The 22,571-nt window shown below is 38.6% G+C and overlaps 1 protein-coding gene across 4 annotated transcripts in view; it reads right to left on the bottom strand.

Moving 5' to 3' along the window:
• Positions 1-8,711, bottom strand: part of LOC131153456 (uncharacterized) — a 72,048-nt gene extending 63,337 nt beyond the window's left edge. For 2 of the 4 annotated variants that reach the window (XR_009136237.1, XR_009136236.1), the window contains exons 1-2: positions 8,345-8,676; positions 5,312-8,175 (exon numbers count right to left, since the gene is read on the bottom strand). Coding sequence is in view for 1 of the 4 variants with exons in the window: in XM_058105774.1 (XP_057961757.1) it covers positions 5,374-8,175; positions 8,345-8,629 (3,087 nt within the window). In the remaining 3 variants the exon portion in view is untranslated. Of the gene's footprint in view, positions 1-5,071; positions 8,176-8,344 lie in introns of those variants that run through there. The other 2 variants (XR_009136235.1, XM_058105774.1) reach the window with 2 other exon arrangements.
• Positions 8,712-22,571: the final 13,860 nt, after the last annotated feature.

Below are 22,571 nucleotides of genomic sequence, written 5' to 3'. Positions count from 1 at the left end.
TGTCACCCTTTGTCCTACAACCAAGGTCTTAAATTTCGATTTAGACTCAAATTTCAGAGCTCCAAAAGTACAGAAATTTCGATGCAAATTTTGATTTTGATGTCAATTTCAATTTTGATTTGGAAAAATAATGGAAATCAGCAATAAAGCATGGAATTCTTTTATGAAGATTTGGAAATGATTAATAGACATAATAATGAAAGTTTTAGTACAAATATATTACAAGTAAATACATCTATGTTGTGTATGAAGTGGAGAAGTTGTAATATAATATGTGCATCAGACATATTTGTAAGATAATGTACATTAAACATATTTAGCGAATCAGATAACACAAATGAAATTCATAAATCATTTAAATATTATTTATTATACAAATAATGATAATTTAGACAAAAATGGTTAAACAAAATGCCGTTGTAGGTTTATTTTTTCATATAATTTCAAAAGCAATTTCGATTCTGAGGGTCACTGAAACCGGAAATTTCAATGGAAATTTCGGCAAATTTGTGGCAATTTAAGACCATGCCTACAACAACTCTCCCCCAACAAGAGAAACTTGATCTTGTTAAGGTGGGAAAAGAATCAAGAATACCATCACCAAAATAATAGCAAACACACTGCATAAGAAAAGCAGCAGCAATGGGCATTAACGTCTCCATTGGAAGATCACAAGAAAAGCATCAAATGTATTATTTGTTGATGGAGAAAAAAAAAAAAATTTCCCAAGGATTGTGGAAGACCATCCCTGTCATACAACTATGGGCGCCCAAAGAAGTGACAAATATCGAGAGGGAGAAATGTACACCAACAACCCAATCTTGAAAGCGAGCAAGCAACAATCCTTCACCTTTAAATTCGTATCGACATATTGTTGACCCAAGCGATCTAGTGAGTGAGGATGGGGCTCAACCTTCAAATGCAGCTTCTTGGCAGCATCCTCCAACACTACATTAATGCAGCTATCAGGATCAACAACTCAAAACACAACCACTTCTGACCGATTACCTGGGTCTGAAAGATATTGGTGTGCTTCTGCCTTCTAACCCTGATTGGTATCACCATTAATGGAAGGCAGCATATGGCAAAGCACTAGACATGTAGGATAGGCAGAATATCACATTCATGATGACACCAGTCTCAGCTTAAATGATCAAAGTGTTAACTTCATCTCAATTGTCACAAGTGCCAGGGCATGGGCAGGGAACTGGGCAGCACAATGACCAAAGGCCTGGCACTTGAAGCAACAAACCCCAATTGGAACTTTAGAACCCACAAGAATCAGGGAAAAACACCCTGATGGTCAACTAGTTAATCACGCCCAAGAGGTCTCTCACATTAAGGCAGAGCTTTAGGATTTAGGAACATGATGCTGCACATCCTCTTCTACCTGAGTCACAATCTTAACCGCACCACCAATTGAAGTGAGGCAACACACTTCAAGTTTGGCAGCAATTGCAGGCTTCAAACCTTACTGATGTAAGGCAATCATATGTCATAATGTCTTCTTCACTTTCCTTATAATAAAGTCTAATGGCATAGTCGGAGACGACAAGGTAGCTGTCCTGCTTCACAATAAAAAGTTGTTGATGTACGCATTGATGATAATTATGAAAAACAAATTAATCTACATAACTGGCTTCATCCCATCCCATGTCTGAATGGCTCCATAATGTCATCTTCAGAATATTTCTCGATGCTTGAGCCACCAAATGCAAGCAGTGCCTAAAAGCCTGGACTCAGTATGGTACAGCTTTCATGTTTCATTCAGGTCATACCACGACTCAATCTTCAAACTTCGCAGCAGGACCATCACCATGAGAATCAAGAAAAATGTGATCCACGAAAATCAGGCTGATCCCCTCTAGGCTCAAGCTGCAATAACAGGGGCAACCGTAGTGGTATCATTTTTCCTGATGAGACGGAGAACCAACTGGAGCTCTGCTGGAAACCTGATATGGTAGCAAGATGGTTTTGCATCATTCCCTCGCACACAACAATGGAATCCTCCATGTTTCACAAGAGATTTTGGTGTTAGACTTAGTCACCATTTTCTACTCCATTTATTTTTAAAGCCAGAAGCTCTTTTTTGGCTACGAGAAATTAAAAAGAAAGAGAAGCAAGAATAAATAAACTAAGGGGGAAAACCTGTTGAACCGGTCTGGAAGGGTAGGGTTCAACACTTCAATTCGATCTTGTTCGATCAGCTCAGGCGTGACCAATCTGGCCTAGGTTTAAAGGCCTTAGCTCAGCCTTGGACTTGGCAAAGCTTCCTCTTCAAACGAGAATATGAAAGGCTAAGGAGAGGAGGGGCTAGGGTTCACCCAGAGGCATTGGGGCTGCTGACAGGTTGGCTGCATGTTCTGGCCACCATGGTTGTCAAAATCATGATCAGCAGATGGTAGGATCCTACTTTACCGTAACAATGCTGATCCTATGTAGAATCACAAATTGGTGGGATTGTAGTAGGATTGCAGTTGGTCATAAGATCTTAAAATACATTATAATTTAATTTTTTCAACAAAACTAATCGCACTATAGGCTTGAGTTTGTGACAGTTTATCCTGTATCACTTGCACAAGGAATGGACGACTTAGGAAATGCTTTTATTTATCTAACATTAACAAAACAAAAAATTGTTTTTATCATCAATATCTAGGTTGAGGATACTAACGGCTCGTTTGATTCAGCGGAATAGTTATTCTTTGGAATAAGATGGAATTCAACAACAACCAAAACAGCAAACCTTAAGTCCCACTAGGTGGAGTCGGCTACATGAATCTTTTTCAGCCAATTCACCCAATCTAGAGCATTTTCCTCTATTAGATTAAGGGCTATTAAATCCTTCCTCACTACCTTATTCCAAGTAATTTTAAACCTAACTCTACCCTTTTTCATGCCAGAGACCATAACTAACTCACTCCTCCTCACAGGTGCTCTACTAGGCCTGCGTTTTAAATGCCCAAACCATCTAAGTCACCCCTCCCTTATCTTGTTTTCAACCAGTGCTATGCCTAAATTTTTAGAATAAGATGGAATATAGTTTAAATTTTGAGAATCAGGGGAATAGTAATTCCTTGCATATTCATAATTATTTCATTCAACATGTAATAAGAAAGAAATAAACATCCCCATGATAAAATTTGGGAATAGTTATTTTTTCATCTATTCCTTATTATGGACTCATAAAATGTGTCACATTGTTATTTGCTGTATAGTAACAACATAATTTTTTGTATAATTAATTGTAACTAACCTACTAAATTAATCTATTCATAGGAATAGGCATTTTGCAAATCAAACATAACCTAACTAATCTTTAATACACTAATGCATTTGTTGATAATAATATGAAGGTGACGGTGATGGTGATTTTAATGATGGGCTGGACCAAGTCTCCCATGACACTAATAAACCAAATAGTGGCTAGAATGTTAACACAAATGTTAATGAGCTAGGTTGGTAGTTCAGTTTTTGTTATTTTCTTGCTTTTTAAATATATATATATATATACATATTTTATTTCATGTTTTATATTCTTTATTGACTAATTTGTTTTAAAAATTATTTTGCATTTTTCTTTTTCTTTGTCCTGTAACTATTTATTCCCTGACTAATTTGTTTTAAAAATTATGTTTTTTTCTTCTATTCCTTGTCCTAAAAGTACTTATCATTTTCATTACAAGCTGGTTTGATTTGAAAGCAACAATTTAAACATCTAATCTGATTGTCACATGAGGGCTCTACGAAGTAAGCTACTTGTTATTTCCCTAGCCTTGAACACTTAATAGATAATTTTTTAGGTTTATAATATTTAAATCTACAACAATAACATATAAATGCATTTTTTATAGCTATTTTATATCATTCATTTAATCATATGATTCTCGATCTGAGGTCCTTCCTGTGATCCCATGTAGGATCCCGATTTTAACAACCTTGCTGGCAACCATGCAGAGAGCATAGCAATGCAGATTAGCAACAATAAGAGTGACAACAGGTGACAGTGTGGATCGCACAAGAAGCGCAAGTGACACCAGAGGGAACTTGTTTCCATCCTGCACAACTGGTAACAATGGTGGCTAGGGGAATGATGCCCTAGGGAGAGATGGCAACGAAAGAACACAGTGTAGAGAGTGGTGGAGGCATCTTAACAGCCTGCAACAGACAATTCCAGTGAGGGCAGTGAACCATTAAAGGCTGCAAAACAATGGATCAAGGTTTGGCAGGACGGCCGTTGAACAGTGGTAGTATGATAAGATGGACAGCCTTTTGTTGCTACTCGAGATAAATGGAGAAGAGAACCAAGGGATGGAGGAAAGAACTGGAAACAGATAGAAGGATACAAACAACACTGGCGAGAACGGGAGGGGGGACAGGATATTCAGCTCTGGTACCAATTGATGGAATTGGACATGAAGAACGAGGAAAAGAGGAAGAAGAAAAGAGAAGAATAGTGGAAATACACACTCAATTCAATTTCACTAATCCCACTCCAAAACCCTATTGCATCATGATTAGTTATAGGCAAATAATAAATACAAAAAATATGCCTAACCACACTTAGAATACCTAAGACTCCATAATTAAAATAATCCTCAAAGATAATCCAGAAAAGATAAAATAAATAATTTTCTAATGAATAAGGTGACTCAATTGCACTCATTGCCCTTGGCACAGGGCCTTCAAAAACACTCAAACCTACGTAGTGGTTGTCCATCCCACATCAGTTTCCCAAGTAAGCCTAGGAAATTCATTTTTTAGCCTTGCAGGCTATCCATTTCTTTCCAAATACCAAATATGAAGTTGGAGATAGGTGTCAGGTTTGGTCATGGGAGCATCCTTGTCTTGGAGAGCATTGCTTTTCTTGCATTTTTACTCTGCGACCTAAGTCATCTATTTTATCATTTTTTATTATTGATGATAGTTGTGTTTCCTGGGATTTTTATTTCTTTAGTAAAATTAATGATAGGGCTTCTGATGAGCTTTCTTTGCTTCTTATTCCATTGTAGTCCTTTCATCCTGTTGGGGGGAGTTCAAGGTCCGATTTTTCTCTTGTTAATCATTCATGGACATCAACAATTCTTTTAAAAGTCATCACGAACAATCTAATTGTACAAAAAACCTTACTATTGTGATTGCCTACTTATTCCCCACACCCAACTAGATTTGCTGTTGTCAATTTCCCAGGACCAGAGAGACAACTCTACCAGTATGTCTATTAGAAAAAACAAAGACAACTAGTATATTATGCCACTTGAAATACATTAAAAACAAAACCAAAAAAAAAAAAAATCACTTATAAATATACCTTCTTCAGATTCCAGCATGTCCAATATTCCAAGCCCTCCTCTGGTTTTGATGCTTCTTTTGCTACTGCTTATTTTGTGAGGCAGCAGAGTCCTCCATGGTAGTATCTGCAACTGGTTTGGGTTTAGGAGGCCTTCCTCTGCGCTTCGGCTGCAGTTGCTCCTGCTCTTGCCGGGAGGATAGTGCTTCTTTAATTGTGCTCGTAGCTTTCTCATGTTTAAGAGGCTTCCCTTGATGTTGCAGTTGTGGCCACTGCTGCTCATTGATATGCAAATTATCTGAGAGTAATAACTTTCCCTTACTTTTGTCTACTGCTGGTTTTGTTTTTGGAGGCCTCCCTCGGCCTTTAGGAGGTCTCCCTCGACCTCGCGGCTGTGGTGAGAGCTGCTGGTCATCATGAAGTGGATGATTTGATGGCAATAACTTCCCCATGTCTTCATCTGCAGCTGATTTTGGTTTAGGAGGTCTCCCTCGCTGTCTCTTACTTGGAGGCTCCTGCTGCTTCTCATCAACAAGCTGGAAATCTGACGGCAACAATTCACCTTTAAATGTGTCTGCATCTCGGTTTTCTTTAGAAAGTCTCCCCCAGCCTTCACACTGTGACTGTGGCTGCTCCTGCTCCTGCTCCTGCTCCTGCTCCTGCTGTAACGGCAAAAAATTGGCAATCTTTGCATGTGTAAGTGATTCAGATCCAGAAGGCCTTGGAGCCCGAGGCCGTAGTTGCCTCTGCTGCATCTGCTTCCCTTTCTGCTCTGGCTGCATAAAGAATGATTCCTCCACTTCTTCCCTAACTAATTCAGGTTCAGATGAACTTTGTCCCTGACATCTTTGCTGCCTATGTTGCTGATGCTCACAAGTCTGCTCTTGTAGCTGTAATAATTGATCTGTCGCGGCCAGTTCAAGCTCTAGAGGCTTTTCCGGAATCAGAAGTTCTAGTTGCTGTCTCTGCCCAAGCCGCTGTGAATCGGCAGGTGAACCGAAAGAGGGATTCACTGGTGCTGAGAGGCACTCGGGTGCAATCAGCTCACTGCAAGCCTGTTCTTGCTGCTGTTCTTCTTGATATGATTGCACCACAGCAATAAGTTTGAGCTCCAGATGCCTTCCTGGAACTGGAAATTCTGGTTTCTTCTCCAACTCAAACTTCTGTGGACGAAGGGATGTGTCGAGGGAAGTTGTTGCAGTTTCTGCTGCTTCCCCCATTATTGATGATTGTATCTTTTGAGGCCTTTCTAAGTTAGGAAGTTCTTGCTGTATCTGCTTTTCCTCCAAAGGCAACAATGCTATTGTTGTGGTGGTTGCCGTAGTTGATTTGGATTCTGTACTTGGGCCTGGATGACATGGTTGCCTCTGCTGGTGATACTCCAGTTTTTGTTGCTTTCTTTGAGAAAAACTCTCAATCATGGTCAGCTCGAGATCAGGCCCCATGTCCTGATTAGAACACAATGAATGTTGTTCCTCCACCAGCTGTGAATAGGCAGTTACATCAAGGGAAGTTATCGTATCTTCTGGCATCTTTTTCCATTCATGAAGCTTCCCTTGTTTCTGGTGTTCTTGAGATAGTTCCTCTGCTGCTGTTAGCTGGAGTTTTGGCAGTCGGGGTTTTGATAGCTCTGTGTCTTGCTTTTGCTCACACTGCATTGAATCTGCAGCTAATTGCAGCGAATCTGTTACAACTTTTTGGCATGATGTGATTGGCTTCACACAACCACCAATTGGCTGAGGCTGTTGTGCTAACAAAGCACAAACAACAAAAAATTCCTTATGTTGCTGGTCCTGCTCTAAATTTTTCTCTATTCCAACGTCTTTATCTTGCTCTTCTGCTTGATTTTGTATATTAAACATTTCTGTTTGCCATTCTTGATTCTTTTCAACCACTTCATTCTCTTTGCCCAAAGCATATTTTCCTTCAATCACAATTTGTTTTATTGTTTGATTCTGACACTCAATCATTTCATTCTGCTGTCTTTCTTTTTCTTGACATTCTTCCTCCACATCTTTGTGATTAAGAAACCTCTGCCTCTCCTTCTTCCAACCACACGTCCTCCCTCTTGCTTTGGCAATACCAATTTTCTCTTTCGCTTCTTGATCTTCTTCAACAACAAACTTCCCAACACACCTCGTTTGCAAGTACTCTCGGTTTTCTTCTTCAACAGCTTCAATTAGCATTTCTTTTTCTTCATTTTTTTCTACAACTGCGTTGTGCTTACACTGCCTCCATCTCCGCAGTCTATGCTTAATAGTTCCATCTTCAACCACATCCTCATCATGCAACCTCCATCTGTCCTGCGTATGCCCTTGGTTGTCATATTCAACCAGTCCAATTTTCTCTACTTCTTGATTTTCTTCATCAACCACATCCTTCTCACACAATCTCCTTCTACCCTGCCTCAGCATTTGATGATTTTCTTCTTCGACCACTACAAGTTGCAGTTCTTGTCCCTGTCCGTTATTTTTCATTTCATTGACGCCCTCCTTCAGCAAAATACCCTGCCCGTGCTTCAAATTCTCTTCTTTATCCTCTTCAATTCCATCTCTTTCTAGTTTTTCTTCTTCAACCACATCCTCTGTCTGCTTTTTTCTCCCCGGCCGCTTCCACCACTGCCACCGCTGCCTACGCCGGCGGCGACGGCACCGCAGCTCCCTTCCCTCCTTATAGTTATGGACAGATTCAGGTTCCGGAATTAAATAGCGCTGAGAAACAGTAACAACAATCTCTCTAGTTTCACAAAGCTTCCCCAAATGATGTCTCAACAAACGCGAATGAGCCCAGGGCAAATCATCGTACTCCGCTTCTATGAACTCGGAAATGGCTTTCATACTCGACCCACACTCCTCATTCAACTCTATTATAGCCCTATGTATCATCTGCACAAGACCAAAAATAAAAATAAAAATAAAAAAACATTCTATAATGCAGAAGAAAACTCTCCTTGTAATTGTTTCCCACAACATAAAAATCAAAATAAAACAAGATAAAACGTAGAAGAATTTCACAGAAACAGTAAAAGCCAAAAAATGAAGGCATTAAAGCTACCGCGGCGTAGGTGGGGTGAGAGGGGGTGGCGCCAACGACGGAGGAAAACTCAAGGAGGCGCTGTTCGATTTCGGCTCTTCTCTCAAGGGTCAGTAGCTTGGCGGGGTCGGAGGCCGCGAGCTTGAAGACAGCTTCTCTGAATTTTTCCATGGTTCGGATCCGCTTTAGGTTTTCGAAACCACGATCGTTGGGGTTGGAGATTAAGGTGTTTGGAGAGGCAATGGCGGCCGGATCGCTATGGTTTAAGGGGTTTTGGGGTTGATACCGAGATTCTTCGACCAGCATTGTTCAGAGGGGTGTAGTGTTAGGATTCGGGATGTACCGTTGCGAATTTTTTTTCGAAATTATTAAGAAAACATAGAAAACTGTTATAAAATAATATAGGAGTAAATAAATGTGATAATCAAAAAGTAATGAACACATACGAAATAAAATAAAAATAAATAATAAATAAAAATGAGACCAAATTTATGTGATTCAATTTATAAGGAGATATGAAATTCACTATTTTAAGAGAAATTATAAAATATATCTAATTTTTGTACAAATATCTCACATTCTTATTTTACAAAATATCTTACTTTCTCTTTTCTCTTCTACTTCTTTCTTTTCTATTTTTTTGCACGCTCAATATTCTGCACTCTGTATTTTGTACTTTGCACTCTTCGTTTTTCCTCTTCTTATCTCAATTAAGTGATCCCCTTTATATAGTCGTGTGAGGAGCAAGTGGGTTTGTCTGATAATAGTAATGAATTCACATGCATGGGAAACATGAGGGAGATGGGGCAAGTACATGGATGGTGACATCCACCATTCATTTCACAACAAAAACACAATTATGCACCGGTGGGGGGAATTTTACAAAAATAAACACGACTTTTGGAAAGTCGGTTAGCTATTTAAAAAAATAAATAAATAAAGAAAACAAAGAACCAACATTTTAGCTATTTAAAAAAAATAAAAATAAAGAAAACATATAACTGACTTTTCAAAAGTTGATCCTGTGCCAACTAGACGCAGGACTGACACCCTGTCAGTCTGCGCACAGAAAACTTAAAAAAAAAAAAAAAAATTTGACAGAATCGACTTTGTGGTGGTGTTGGGGGCCTTCGTGCACAGGGTTGGGAAGGAGATATTAATATAAATGCATCCCCTGCTTCTGTTCTAATTAGAACTGCTGCTTGATTGCCTACAACATTATCTCTTCATGTAGCTTCGTCATGCCATGTTTTTGGTTTAGTTATGTGGTGGTGTTGGGCCTTCGTGCACAAACAGAGACATGGTTCCGTAAAATCGCCAGCCAAGGGTAAATTAAGCGTCATGACACTTGGGTTAAGCAAATACTTGACACTACGATGATTCTCTAAGGAACCCATCAAAATGTGAAGCAAAACACAAAAGACGCCGATGCCACACGCGTATTCTCTCTATTTCTCGACCTATTTGAAGTACTTCAAAGCCTTTTTCGGATCATTTTTGTGCCTCAAAAGAACATAAATTGCATGTGCTTGCATGGAAACTATGTTTTCCAAGACAGTTGTCGTAGATTTGGCGTACCTGTGCTCTGTGGAAGATGAATTTCCAGAGAAGTTGGTAAACTCTAGAACTGAAGAGGGTTGCAGGACTGAAGCTAAGTAGAAAGATTTGTTGGTCTTGCAAGATTGGATTAAATGTGAGTAATTTGGTGAAGAAAGGATTGAAACTCTCATGTTCACTTCTTCCCTAGTCAAGTATCCATCATCTACCTCTTCTTTGCCATCAGTAACTTCTTCTACTCCTTCGTCTCCCTCCACTAAGACATGGCACGATGCATCATCAGTCGGCGCGGTCAGCGACTGGTTGACGGTGAAGCACAGGTTGGACGTGGGGTGTGACCATGACATCCTATTGCAGCCTCTACACTTACTCCGGTGTGTGCACCAATTCCCACACCACACCCATCCCTCCCCGCTTCAGCACCCTTACCACCTCCATCAACACCCTCATCCTCTCCGTCGTCACCGTAGCCATCTGCTGGCCCAGCTCCTTCCCCACCCTACCCCCAACACCACCACCTGAAGTAGTTGTGCAAGGTTGACTTTCCAAAACTCAGTTATGTTAGGGATCTAGGCACAATAATCACACACACACAAGTAAAATAAGCACACAAAATAAGAACATCAAATTTACGTGGTTTGGTCTAATCTGACCTACGTCCACAGAGCACACATAATATACTATAATTTGGGAGAAAAACAAAAGGAGGAGGCACACACTCAACTCAACTCTTCTTACACTTTTTTTTCCCTCTCTCTCTTTCACCTTTAGCACTCTCACACTCCTCACTCACTCACTTCACTATATTCACATTCACGGACAATTGCTTCATTATATAGCTATATTGAATGGATAGGAAAGGAAGGGAGTAATTGGGATATTTAATGGGTTATTTTAGCACGCGGGCATTATCATTCCAGTGCATGAAAGCTGGCTCCTACACGGCTCATTTTCATCTACAACTCATCCTTTTCAAGGCCATTTAATTTTCCATTTTCATTTAATTCGTTTCCATTTTCTCCATTTCCATTTCAGCTTAACGATCTCCCACTTGGCGACAGAGATTCTATCTCAACCAGTATATAGATAATGATGTGTTCAAATCTGTCTTCAAGCATGAAAACCAACCGAAGTTGAGCACAACTTCAGCTTCTCTGTAGTCACCACCTTTGTCAACATATCTGCCAGATTCTTGCTACCTTGGATTTTTTCCGGTGTCAACAGTCCATCCTCTAACAAAGATCTGACGAAATGATAACGTAATCCAATGTGTTTGGTTCTTGAATGAAATGTAGAATTCTTTGCCAGATGTATCGCACTCTGACTGTCGCTATGTAAAATATTTCTTTCCTGCTTTATTCCGAACTTTGTTAACAAACCTTGAAGTCAAATCATCTCTTTACTGGCTTTTGTCACTACTACATACTCAGTTTCTGTAGTGGATAAAACAATAATCTTCTGTATTTGTAACATCCAACTAACAGATGTTGTGCCAATAGTGAACACATATCCGGTGGTGCTTTTGTGATGATCAATTTCACCTACAAAATCAGCATCAACATATCCTCGAATTTTCAAATCTCCTTTGCCAAAACATATGCACTTATCAATAGTGCCACGTAGATATCTCAAAATCCACTTCACTGCTTCCCAGTGAGTCTTCCCTGGATTTGACATAAACTTGTTGACAGCTCCCACTACTTGACTAATGTCTGGTTTGGTACCAACCATGATGTACATGAGACTTCCAATGACTTAGGCGTAAGGTACCTTAGGCATGAAGGCGTAAGGTACCTTAGGCATGAAGTCTTTCTCTTTATCTGTCGGGGGAGCCTAATCCTTGGAGAGATGAAAGTGATCGGCCAATGGCGTATTTATTGCCTTGGCGCTGCTCATGTTGAATCTCTGTAAAACACAACCAATATACTCCAACTGAGATACCCGCAATGTTCCCTGTTGCTTATCTCTGGAGATTTGCATCCCAAGTATCTACTTGGCTGAACCCAAGTCCTTCATGTCAAACTCCTCTAACATTTTTTGCTTCAATTTCCTAATTTCTCCTAAAACTGATCATCTAACTAACATGTCATCGACATATAGATATAGCTAGAATGATACCTCTTGAAGTAGCAACAGTGGTCGGCATTATATTTTTGAAAATTTTTTCTATGCATAAAGCTGTCAAATTTTCTGTACCATTGCCTGGGAGCTTGTTTGAGACCATACAAACTCTTCTTCAATTTGTACACAAGATCCTATTTACCTTTTATTAAGAATCCTTCTGGTTGGTGCATGTAAATATCCTTATCAAAATCACCATGAATAAATGTTGTCTTCACATCCAACTGCTCGAGATGTAGGCCCTCTAAGGCAACAATGCTCAAGACTGATCTGATGGTTGTTAACTTCACAACCGATGCAAAAATGTTAGTGTAGTCAATTCATTCCTTCTGCTCAAAGTCTTTGACTATTAATCGGGCTTTGTACCTCCTAGATCCGTCATGCTCCTTTTTTATCCTGTACACTCATTTGTTGTGAAGAGTCTTCTTACCTATGAGCAATTTAGTTAGTTCCCACGTTTTGTTGGAGTTGAGGGACTTCATCTCGTCCTTCATTGCAAGCTCCACTTGCTCGAATCTCCCACCTGACATGCTTCATCATAGCATTCGGGTTCTCCTCCATTTGTAATAAGTAAATAATTCATATACCACTTATTTGGTACATGATGCCGAGAAGATCTCCTAAGCTCCGGAGCTGGAGTAGGAGATGGTGGTATGACAATCTGCTACACAGGTTCCTCTGCCTGAGGAATCTCGGCATTGTTTTTTTGTTGTGTCTCCTCTGCCTGAGGATTCTTGGTGTTTCACTGTTGTGTCCTAACACCTTTTAGGACATCATCCAAGTCTACATAGGTTGTTTTATTTTGAACTAGTTCTGCGGGTTCTGTTGGTTATTGTAGAGACCCGAATAATTATCATAATTTAATAATAGGAGAATGAGAGAAAAGGAATTTAAAATTAGAAATTTAAACTGGGTCTCGTCGACAAACACAAGGGTTTCGTCGACAAGCACGCATGAGGGGCTTGTCGACGAGGGTGTGTCTCGTCGATGAGAATATACCGAAAGGATATATTTCAGCTCTAAATTTCGTCGACGAGGTTAAGCATTCATCGACGAATATCCTTATTGATCTCGTTGACGTAGTGAAGTGGCTTGTCGACGAAGGTCAGTGTATAAATAGCTTAAACTTCATTTTTCCAGCTGAAAATCATGCACAAAATCCTCTCTCTCTCTCTCTCTCTCTCTCTCTCTCTCTCTCTCTTGTTCGCCTCTCCCACCTTCTCTCTAAGTTTTCGGGCTGGATTCTTGCGGATTTGACGATCCGAGGCCACCACGACACTCCTGGGGAAGTTCTTTACAAGTATGCTAGAGTGGATCGTTGGTGGGGCAGCCTTGAATTTCATCACAAATTGAAGGTAAGACCTTTTATTCAATATCTGGCTTAACTAGAGTTATAAGAAATGTAGTACACAGAGAAATACTGAAATTTTGTTATGGGGGATGTTGTTTTCAGGGTGTTGAGCGGGGAACCCTGCGCATGTAGGACCAGTTATACTAGGGGCTTTCTAGTAGTTAGGTAAGGGAAATATGCTATGCTAGGGATTTTAGAATGTATTTCAGAAGATTATGTTTATGTATATATATCAGCTTATTGAATTGTTTTTCAGAATATTATTATTATTAGTATTACAGTAGAATTACAAAAATTGTGCATGAGATTTTGATTACTTATACGTGTGGCATAACTTTACTATAGACTAGTATGATGATTAAACAACTTTACAAATATCCAATTATACAGATATTCGTAGAAAGTATGATTTATAGTAGTTTCCAAAATGACATGATTTCTAAAACCATAACACTCAAACAGATATTACAAAAATTTCAGACAGATATTATAGATTAGTGTTATGGTTATTTTGAAATCATGTTAAAATAGTAAGATAAATAAATAAATAAATATATATATATATATATATATATATATATGTACATTACACAGTATTAGATCCCTGAGGAAATTTCAGACAGATTCAAACAACAGAGCACGGTACCGTTACTATTTCAGATAGAGTGCAACAACATATCTCAGATAGTATGTGGATTCCATCTAACCATGCTAGGAGAGATTGTAGTCTCCCCAGCAAGCTGGGTTGAGGTGGCCGGTTAGATGAGATAGATTTGGAGATTGCCCGAAGAGACTGCAGTGGGCTAGATTGTCAGTTGATAGAGATTCAGATTGACTTACTTGGTAGGCCAACCAGAGTAAGTCCCACCTATAGGCCACACAACCCTATCATGAGGGGTTATATCATGACATATAAATCCCAGGGTATTATCTCAGAAGTTCCTATGTATAGATATATCACACAGCAATAGTTATATTATAATATTAGCAGTATGCATGGATAGAAAACTCGGATACACAGTTGTATTTTAAGGTATATTACGAGAGTTTTGTACAGCATACCAGCATATTTATTTTACGGTATCAGTATTATATCTGTATATTAAATGTGTAACTTAGCCGCCACACACTAGCAATAGCATATTTCCTCTTACCGAGCATTGTCTCATCCCAGTGACTTACTATTTTTCAGGAGATCCAGCTAGGCGAGCAGATCAAGCTCACAGGTAGAGGATTGCTTACGCTGCCCTTACTGGAAGGGTAGGTTTTCTATGGTACCAGTAGACCAAGGTGGATCTCAGGTTTTTGATGATGTCATTGGGTATTTTGTGGTATATATGTATTTTGGGAATCATAATTTTTTGGTTTTTGTATATGGATGTTTACAGTTTCTTGTATACCGCCGCTTAGGAATGTATTGTGTACAAGATTTTCCTCAGTGCTCCATTGGGCCTGAGATGTTTTCAGTAGTATTATAGACATATTTGCTATATGTATAATAATAATAATAATAATAATAATAATAATAATAATAATAATAATAATAATAATAATAATAATAATAATAATAATAATAAATAATGATATAAGCAGTAGGTCATTACAGTTTGGTATCCTAGGTTGCTGAGTTCTATAGACTCTAGAATGTAGCAGAAAAATACTAGAATATAGGAGAGGGATTCGAGGTTTTGTTCTGTGGTCTGGATATAGGATTTTCGTGGTGGTTTCTGTGTTTTTCCTAGGGTGACGATTTCAGGAAATCCATAGTAAACTATCAACGAGTCGTGTGTTTAGGTTGTAGGATTGGATTTTGAGTCTGGAATAGGGGTAATAGTCAATGGAGAATCAAAGGTTTTAGTCGAATGAAATAAATTAGATTCGTATGGGAGATAGGATCTTGAAATAGTGTTCTTTGTATTTTCAGGATGGATCCAGGGAGCAGTGGTACGAATGGTAGAGGTGATAGACCAGGACTCTCTAGTATGGGAGATATAAATGCAGTATTGCACAACGTCACCTAGCAGGTGATGACTGAGATGGCTAGGAGCGGGGGAGAGTGTGGTTGTACGATCGAGCAGTTTACGCGGATGAAGCCTCCGTATTTTGCTGGAGGACTTGACCTGATTGTAGCTAAAAACTGGGTTCATGATGTTGAGGAGATTTTGGAAGTGCTAATATGTACAGATGAGCAGAAGGTGTCATTTGTGTCATTTAAATTGATAGGAGAGGCAAAGCGCTGGTGGAGGTCAGCGTGATTGATTGAGGAACATAGGCCTGATCCAGTGCTAGTGACGTGGAGTCAGTTGAAGGAGCTATTTTTCGAGCGATATTTCCCTGTTATCTTTCGGAGTGCGAAGGCAGCAGAATTCCTGCATTTAGCTCAGGGACAGATGACAGTGTCACAGTATGCCGCATAGTTTATTGAGTTGTCCCGCTTTCCCCCACACTTGGCACCAGATGAGGAGAAGAAAATAAGGAAGTTTGAGGAAGGCCTGAGGCAGAATTTATTCAAGCAAGTTATCTGTTTTCGGGCCCAGATGTTTGTGGAGGTGGTGGATAGAGCTACTATTATCGAGAGTGGTGTGCAGAGAGGTGCCGCAGCTCAGAGTCAGAGGAAGAGGTTCATGCCTCAGAATTATCAGGCGAGTTCTAGCTAAGGGCCATGGAGAGGAGACCGGTATGGAGGTAGTCAGGGACGAATGATGGGGCGTGGTGGTTCTCAGGATGGATGTGCTATTCCTACTTGTCCTAGATGTGGTCGGAGACATCCAGGTGAACATAAAATAGGTTGTGGGAGACCAGGCACAGGTCTTGGTCATGTTAGGGATTGCCGGCCCAGGCACCAGCTCCTAGACAGTTTCGAGGTTTTTTTCAAGCATCTCGTGGAGGCCAACAAGGAAACACTACACCGGGGAGACTCTATGTGTTGACGCCGAGTGATGTTGAGGCAGCTGGAGACATAGTTACAGGTACCCTTACTGCGTTTTCATATAAAGTTGTTGTTTTATTTGATACAGGTGCTACCAATTCTTTTATTTCATCGGTGTATGCTAAGTTAACGGGGTATGAGGCACGATTGTTGGATGTTGGGTTGGTTGTAGCTATGCCGACAGGATTAGTGGTGAGATGTAGGAGAATACTCAGGGACTTTCCAGTGACCATTCAGGGAAAAATATTGCCAGTTGTTCTTGTGATATTAGACATGCAAGGGTTTGTTATAATTCTGGGTATGGATTGGTTGGCAGTTAATCATGTTAGTATTGATTGTCCTTTGAAAGAAGTGATTTTCAAACCTCTAAGTGAGCAAGAATACAAATTTCTTGGTTCACGTGTACATTCTTCACCATAGCTTGCGTCAACTATTCAGGTGAAGAAACTGATTCAAGAAGGCTACCAGGGATTTGTTGCCTACAAATAGAACCCATGTAAATCTAGAGAAGTCATCTACAATAACAAAAACATAGGACTTTCCCTCTAGACTTTGGATTTTAGTTAGACCAAATAAATTTAGGTGAAGCAGTTGTAGTGGCCAACTTGTGGAGATAAACTGTTTCTTTTTGAATTTTGACTTGTTTTATTTACCAAGTTGACAAGCATCACAAACCTTGTCCTTTACAAATTCAGTTTTTGGTAGACCTTTAACTAAGTCACCTTTGACTAGTTTTGAAAGAAGATCCATGCTAGTGTGACCTAGCCTCCTATGTCATTGCCAACTAGCTTCATTAATTGCTGAAAAACATTTTACATCTTGTGAAGCTAAGTTTTCCAAGTTAATGGTGTACACATTTTCAAAATGGTTTGCAACAAAAAGCACTTTATATTCTTTTGAATTTTCAACTATACAACTATCCTGTTTAAAGGCAACATTAAAGCTTTTGTCACACAATTGACTAATACTCAATAAAATATGCTTTAATCCTTCAACAAGCAAAACATTATCAATCATTTGAGAAGGTTCCTTACTAACCTTCCCAACTCCAATGATTTTACCTTTGGCGTTATCTCCAAAGGTGACATATCCTCCTTTCTTTGGCATAATGGATGTGAACTTTGATTTGTCTCCCATCATGTGCCTCGAGCACACACTATCCATGTACCACTTATCTTTTCAGGAGGATGACCTGAAGCATATATCGTGATCATCAAGTGCCATTAAACATAGGTTTGCTACTTCATGATCACTTGAGTCACTATTTGAATTGCTGGAGCTTGACTCGTCCTACTTGACGCCCTTCATTGCCTTCTTTTTCTTCCTGGAGTCCTTCTTAAACAAAGGACACTCTAGCTTGATGTGGCCAACCTTTTTGCAGTTGTAGCAAGTGAGAGGATCTGAATATTGCTCTCTTTTGCTTGATTCTCCTTTTTCCATCCTTGAGCCCTGAAATTTCCTAGTAAATTTCCTATTTTTTTTAAGAACTTACTAAATCTTTTAGTCAATAGGGTCAAGTCCTCATTAGTATCCTCATCATCTTCATCACTGGAGCTCTTTGCAAAATCCTTGAGAGTAGTAGCCTTTTTTATTCTATTTTGCTCATTTATCCTCTCGTTGGTGGCCATTTCGTACGTAAGGAGGGATCCAATGCGCTTATCCAATGTCATGGCTTTCGAATCTCCTCCTTCGGCTATAGTCATTGCTTTTAGCTCCCAGATGGAAGGTAATCCTCTTAGCACCTTCCTGATCATCTCATAAGAGGGTAAGTTTTTCCAAGTGCATTAAGAGAGTTAATAATGTATGTGAATTTGGTGTACATGGAAGATATAGATTCATTGGGAGTCATTTTGAAAGCTTCGTATTCGCTTGTGAGCATATCAATATGGCTATATTTAACATCCTTAGTTCCCTCATATGTAATTTCTAATTTCCCCCAAATCTCTTTAGCACTTGTTGGCCTAACATGGCTTACGAATCTTATTTTGATGATAACAAATCAAGGGTATTTAACATGTGCTTGGTTAAAGTGTTGATGTTTTAGGAATCAAGTATATGAGTTCAAGATTAAGTAATCACAAGCCTTATTGAAAGATTACATTCCAAGGACAAGTTTAAAAATGAAATCTTAAAGAGTATGAAAGCATGGATTCAAAGATGATTTGATGAAAGCTTAGAAGAGTATTAAAGCTCAAAGTGAAGATGAACTCAACAAATGACAAACTTGAAGACTCCAAGCTTAGAACATTTTTAAGTCTTAAGAAAGTCTTTATGTAAGTACTTCATTCAAAAGTCAATATGGATTCTTTGAAGCTTATTAGGATAAATCATTGACTTAGAGACCGTATTTTGAAAGACCCCAAAAAATATTTTCAAGAGTCTCAAAGTTATAAAAGAACACAAAATATTTTGGAAACAAAATGAAAAACAGATTTTCTGAACTGTCAAGGTGACTGACCCTTGTTGGCCCAGTCGAATGAACTTTATACAGAACAAAATTAGGCAGACAGTAAAGGTCTAGTCGACTGACCCTAGCGAGCACAGTCGACTGACCCTACACTGACTTTAAAATTTCAATTTTTTTTAAAGGCCGAGGCGACTGACCTCTTGAGTCTAGTTGACCGACCCTTCAAAATTCAAAATTTTAAAATAAAGAGAAGTTTCCAAAATTGAGTTTTTGAAATTCTAAACGTTATGAAAACCTGGGAAACGCTCCAAGTCACTTAGGGAACAAGAAATAAACTTTCTAAACTCTATAAATACCCCCCAAGACAAAGGATTTCATACACCAAGAATTAAAATTAGCCATCAAACCTTATTGCTTACAATCTTCAAAAGCTCTCTTATTCACATACTTGCTGAAGTTTTCTATTGAGTCTTGCTGAGATTTTCTCACCAATCTTTGCGCACAAATTCTGATTCTTTCAATCAAACAAAGGAAGAAGATTACAGTGATAGATATCTAAAGCTTCAAATACTCTATATTTAATACTTTGATTTGAAGTATATAGCTATGCTTTAAACTTGTACTAATCAAGCTCTTATTAAGAGTATCTTTGTACACCAAATTCTCTTGTCGTTTTGTTGATGGTTCAGGATTGTTGAATCGTTGTACCGAGCGCGGGGTATCGCTTGGAGAGGAGGGCTCTATCCTATTGAAGGAGTGTTGTAAAGGTTTTCTCCACTTGTAAAGGAGTGGTATAGTGGAATCCTTAGGTGTATTGCCTAAGGCGAGGACGTAGGTGGGGATAGCCGAACCTCATAAACTCTCGATGTCATTCTCTTCCCTACTATGATGCCCCGATTTTCAAACCAATTTTTTATCTCCAGTAAATAATAACTATTAATCAAACATCGGCCTTGTCAAAAACTCTGATACCATTTAAAAATAACCCAACCCGAAGTGGGATACTGGGTAATCAGTCCATCATATAAATACATACCTAACAACGAAAGTCTATGTATACATACCATCCACAATACAAATAACTAGAGTACTAAACATCCATATACATACACACACACACACACACACACACACACACACACACACACACATATCCAACACATCCCCCAAAAATCAACCAAAAACTCTATCTCTTGGTTTGTGACGGTTCCCTGAAATATTTAGATATTTGGGTGAGACACATCTCAGTAAGATGAAATAAATTATTTACAGTGAGTGGCAATATGAGTTTCGTTATATCATAATATACTCATTTCAATGAAAATACCATATAAGAAAAATATACGAATTATACTCACAATCATATATATATATATATATATATAAAACATAAGCTTTCATAAGCTTTAATTTCATTTTTCAAACTCATTCACATGCAACCCATATTTATCAGTGAAAGTTTCCGAGGATAAGGGAGATTACACGCCCATACATGTAATTCCCCTCTGCTCTGATATCGTTTGTAACCTTACCCAATTAACTCGGGTGAGGTTGCAACTGATACTTATCAGGGCACTCACCTTACTTAGTAAGCCCTCAGGCAAAAAGTTTTACTTCGCCCTAATTATTTATGTTATTAAACTCACGCTCTTTCATTTCTCATTTCTATTTCATATCTAGCTCATGAGTGTCATCGGTAACTAATCCATGTGTCGCCTATAACTCATGGATGCCCTGAGGATATTCTCCACGCCATGCTTCCCCCCATGGTCAAGTTTGTGCGGCCCAAAGGCTGGATCTAAACCGTGGTTGGCCGATCTGGTTAGATCAAAATAAGAACTCTACCTGTCCATCTATAGTACGATTGGCCTATCGCAGCCTGGTCCCGACCCAGAGGCAGTTAACATCTCTTTGAAGGGCCAATCGACTGTCACGTCACTCTCCACCAGACCGTGTGGTTGCACTAACACTTCACTAGCAACGGTACCGTGCTCTTTATCATCAACCGTCCATAAGGGTTCTCATTTCCACATTTCATCATTCACATTTTGTATTCACATTTCAATATTCACTTTACAACATTCACATTACAATATTCACATTTCCATATTCACAATTCATTCACATTTTGTATTCACATTTCAATATTCACATTGCAGCATTCACATTACAATATTCATATTTCCATATTCACAATTCTAGTATTCACATTTCAATATTCACATTGGAGTATTCATATTGCAATATTCACATTTCAGTATTCACATTTCAACATTCTCATTGCAGTATTCATATTGCAATATTCACATTTTCATATTCCCATTTCAGTATTCATATCTTATCTCATAATGGTATATATCACATTTCAATATTCTCATCATTTTCTATTTCTTTCTTATCTTTTCAATACCCATTCCATTCTCATAATAGTATATATATATATATATATATATATATATATATATATATATATATATCTCATTTCGCGAATTTCCACATTTCTCAGTAAAACATATCGTATTCTCATATTTCCCCATTTATCATAGAAAACATTTCTATAATCATATTATTCCAAAACATCACAATTCAGTATTACTCATATGCCACACAATATTATCTGATGTTCGTATCATAATAATTTCAGACAAAATATCATATTCTTATTTTCATGTATTAATTCAACTAGTATTTCTCAAAATAACTGTTTTAATTTATTCCCCTTACTTGACTTACCGAGAGGCCGATTAAAAGCCTAAATCCTACGCCCGCGGCATTCGAAACTCAAAACCCTAAAAATCACTTTTTCCCAAGATTAGTTAACTCATCTCCCAGAATAATTCTCATTTAACACTTCCTAGACCCTATATACTCCAAATAAATACTTAAACCATAAAATACTTTACTTACCCTAATTTTGGAGTGGTGCCTAAGAACTCCAAATCAACAATCTGGTCCAGTCAAGTTATAGAGAATCTCCCCACGAATCCTGTGGTGATTTCTGATCGTCAAAATGGGCTTTAATGGAACAAAAATCGAAGAGAAAGAGTGTTGGAATCGTAGGGTAGAGAGAGAGAACAAGAGGAGAGAGAAAATTCACGCTGAAAATGACGGTTTCCCTACTTATAGGCTAGGCCTTGTTGACGAGTTAAAGTGATTCATTGACAAGCCCATGAAGGCACTTCGTTGACGAGGAGGCTGGTTCATCGACGAACCTGAAATTCTCTGAAATTTCCTGACTCTCGGTATCTTCTCATTGACGAGACACGTTTACTTCATCAACAAGACCTATAGGGACATTTGTTGACGAAGACTCTGGGTTCATCGACGAACCCCTGCTAACCCCCCCTTTTCCTTTTTCCTTCTCTTTCCTTTCTTTTCTTTTATTACTTTCATTAATTAAATTTTCCGAGTCTCTACATTCTCCCATCCTTATATAATTTCATCATCGAAATTGCTATTCATCACCTTTTCGTCCTTAAAGAAACATCCCAATTTTATTAATTTCTTTCACTTATGGCAGAGGAATACCGTGGTTATAGAAAAAAGGGTTATGGGAGATTACAATCATGTACATCAAAAGAAAACTCCCCCAAAACCATTCATATCCTAAAACCAAAAACACTATCTATCCTACATTATCCTATTCAAACCAATATACATACCTTAATATTTACTTTTACTGTAACTGCTTAGCTCTAAACTCCACTGAAAGGATGTGGATATTTCTGGTGCATTTGTTCCTTTAATTCCCAGGAAGTTTTCTCTACTGTATGATTGCGCCATAACACTTTTACCAGTGGAATTTTCTTTGTATGCAACTTTTGTTCCTTCTAGTCTAAAATCTGCACTAACATATTTTTATAAGATAAGGCATCATCAAGCT

The sequence above is a fragment of the Malania oleifera genome, chromosome 4, assembly GCF_029873635.1.
Source record: "Malania oleifera isolate guangnan ecotype guangnan chromosome 4, ASM2987363v1, whole genome shotgun sequence".
Taxonomy (NCBI): Eukaryota; Viridiplantae; Streptophyta; class Magnoliopsida; order Santalales; family Ximeniaceae; genus Malania; species Malania oleifera.
Note: the sequence above shows the minus strand (reverse complement) of the source record. Positions and strands in the feature narration are given on the sequence as shown.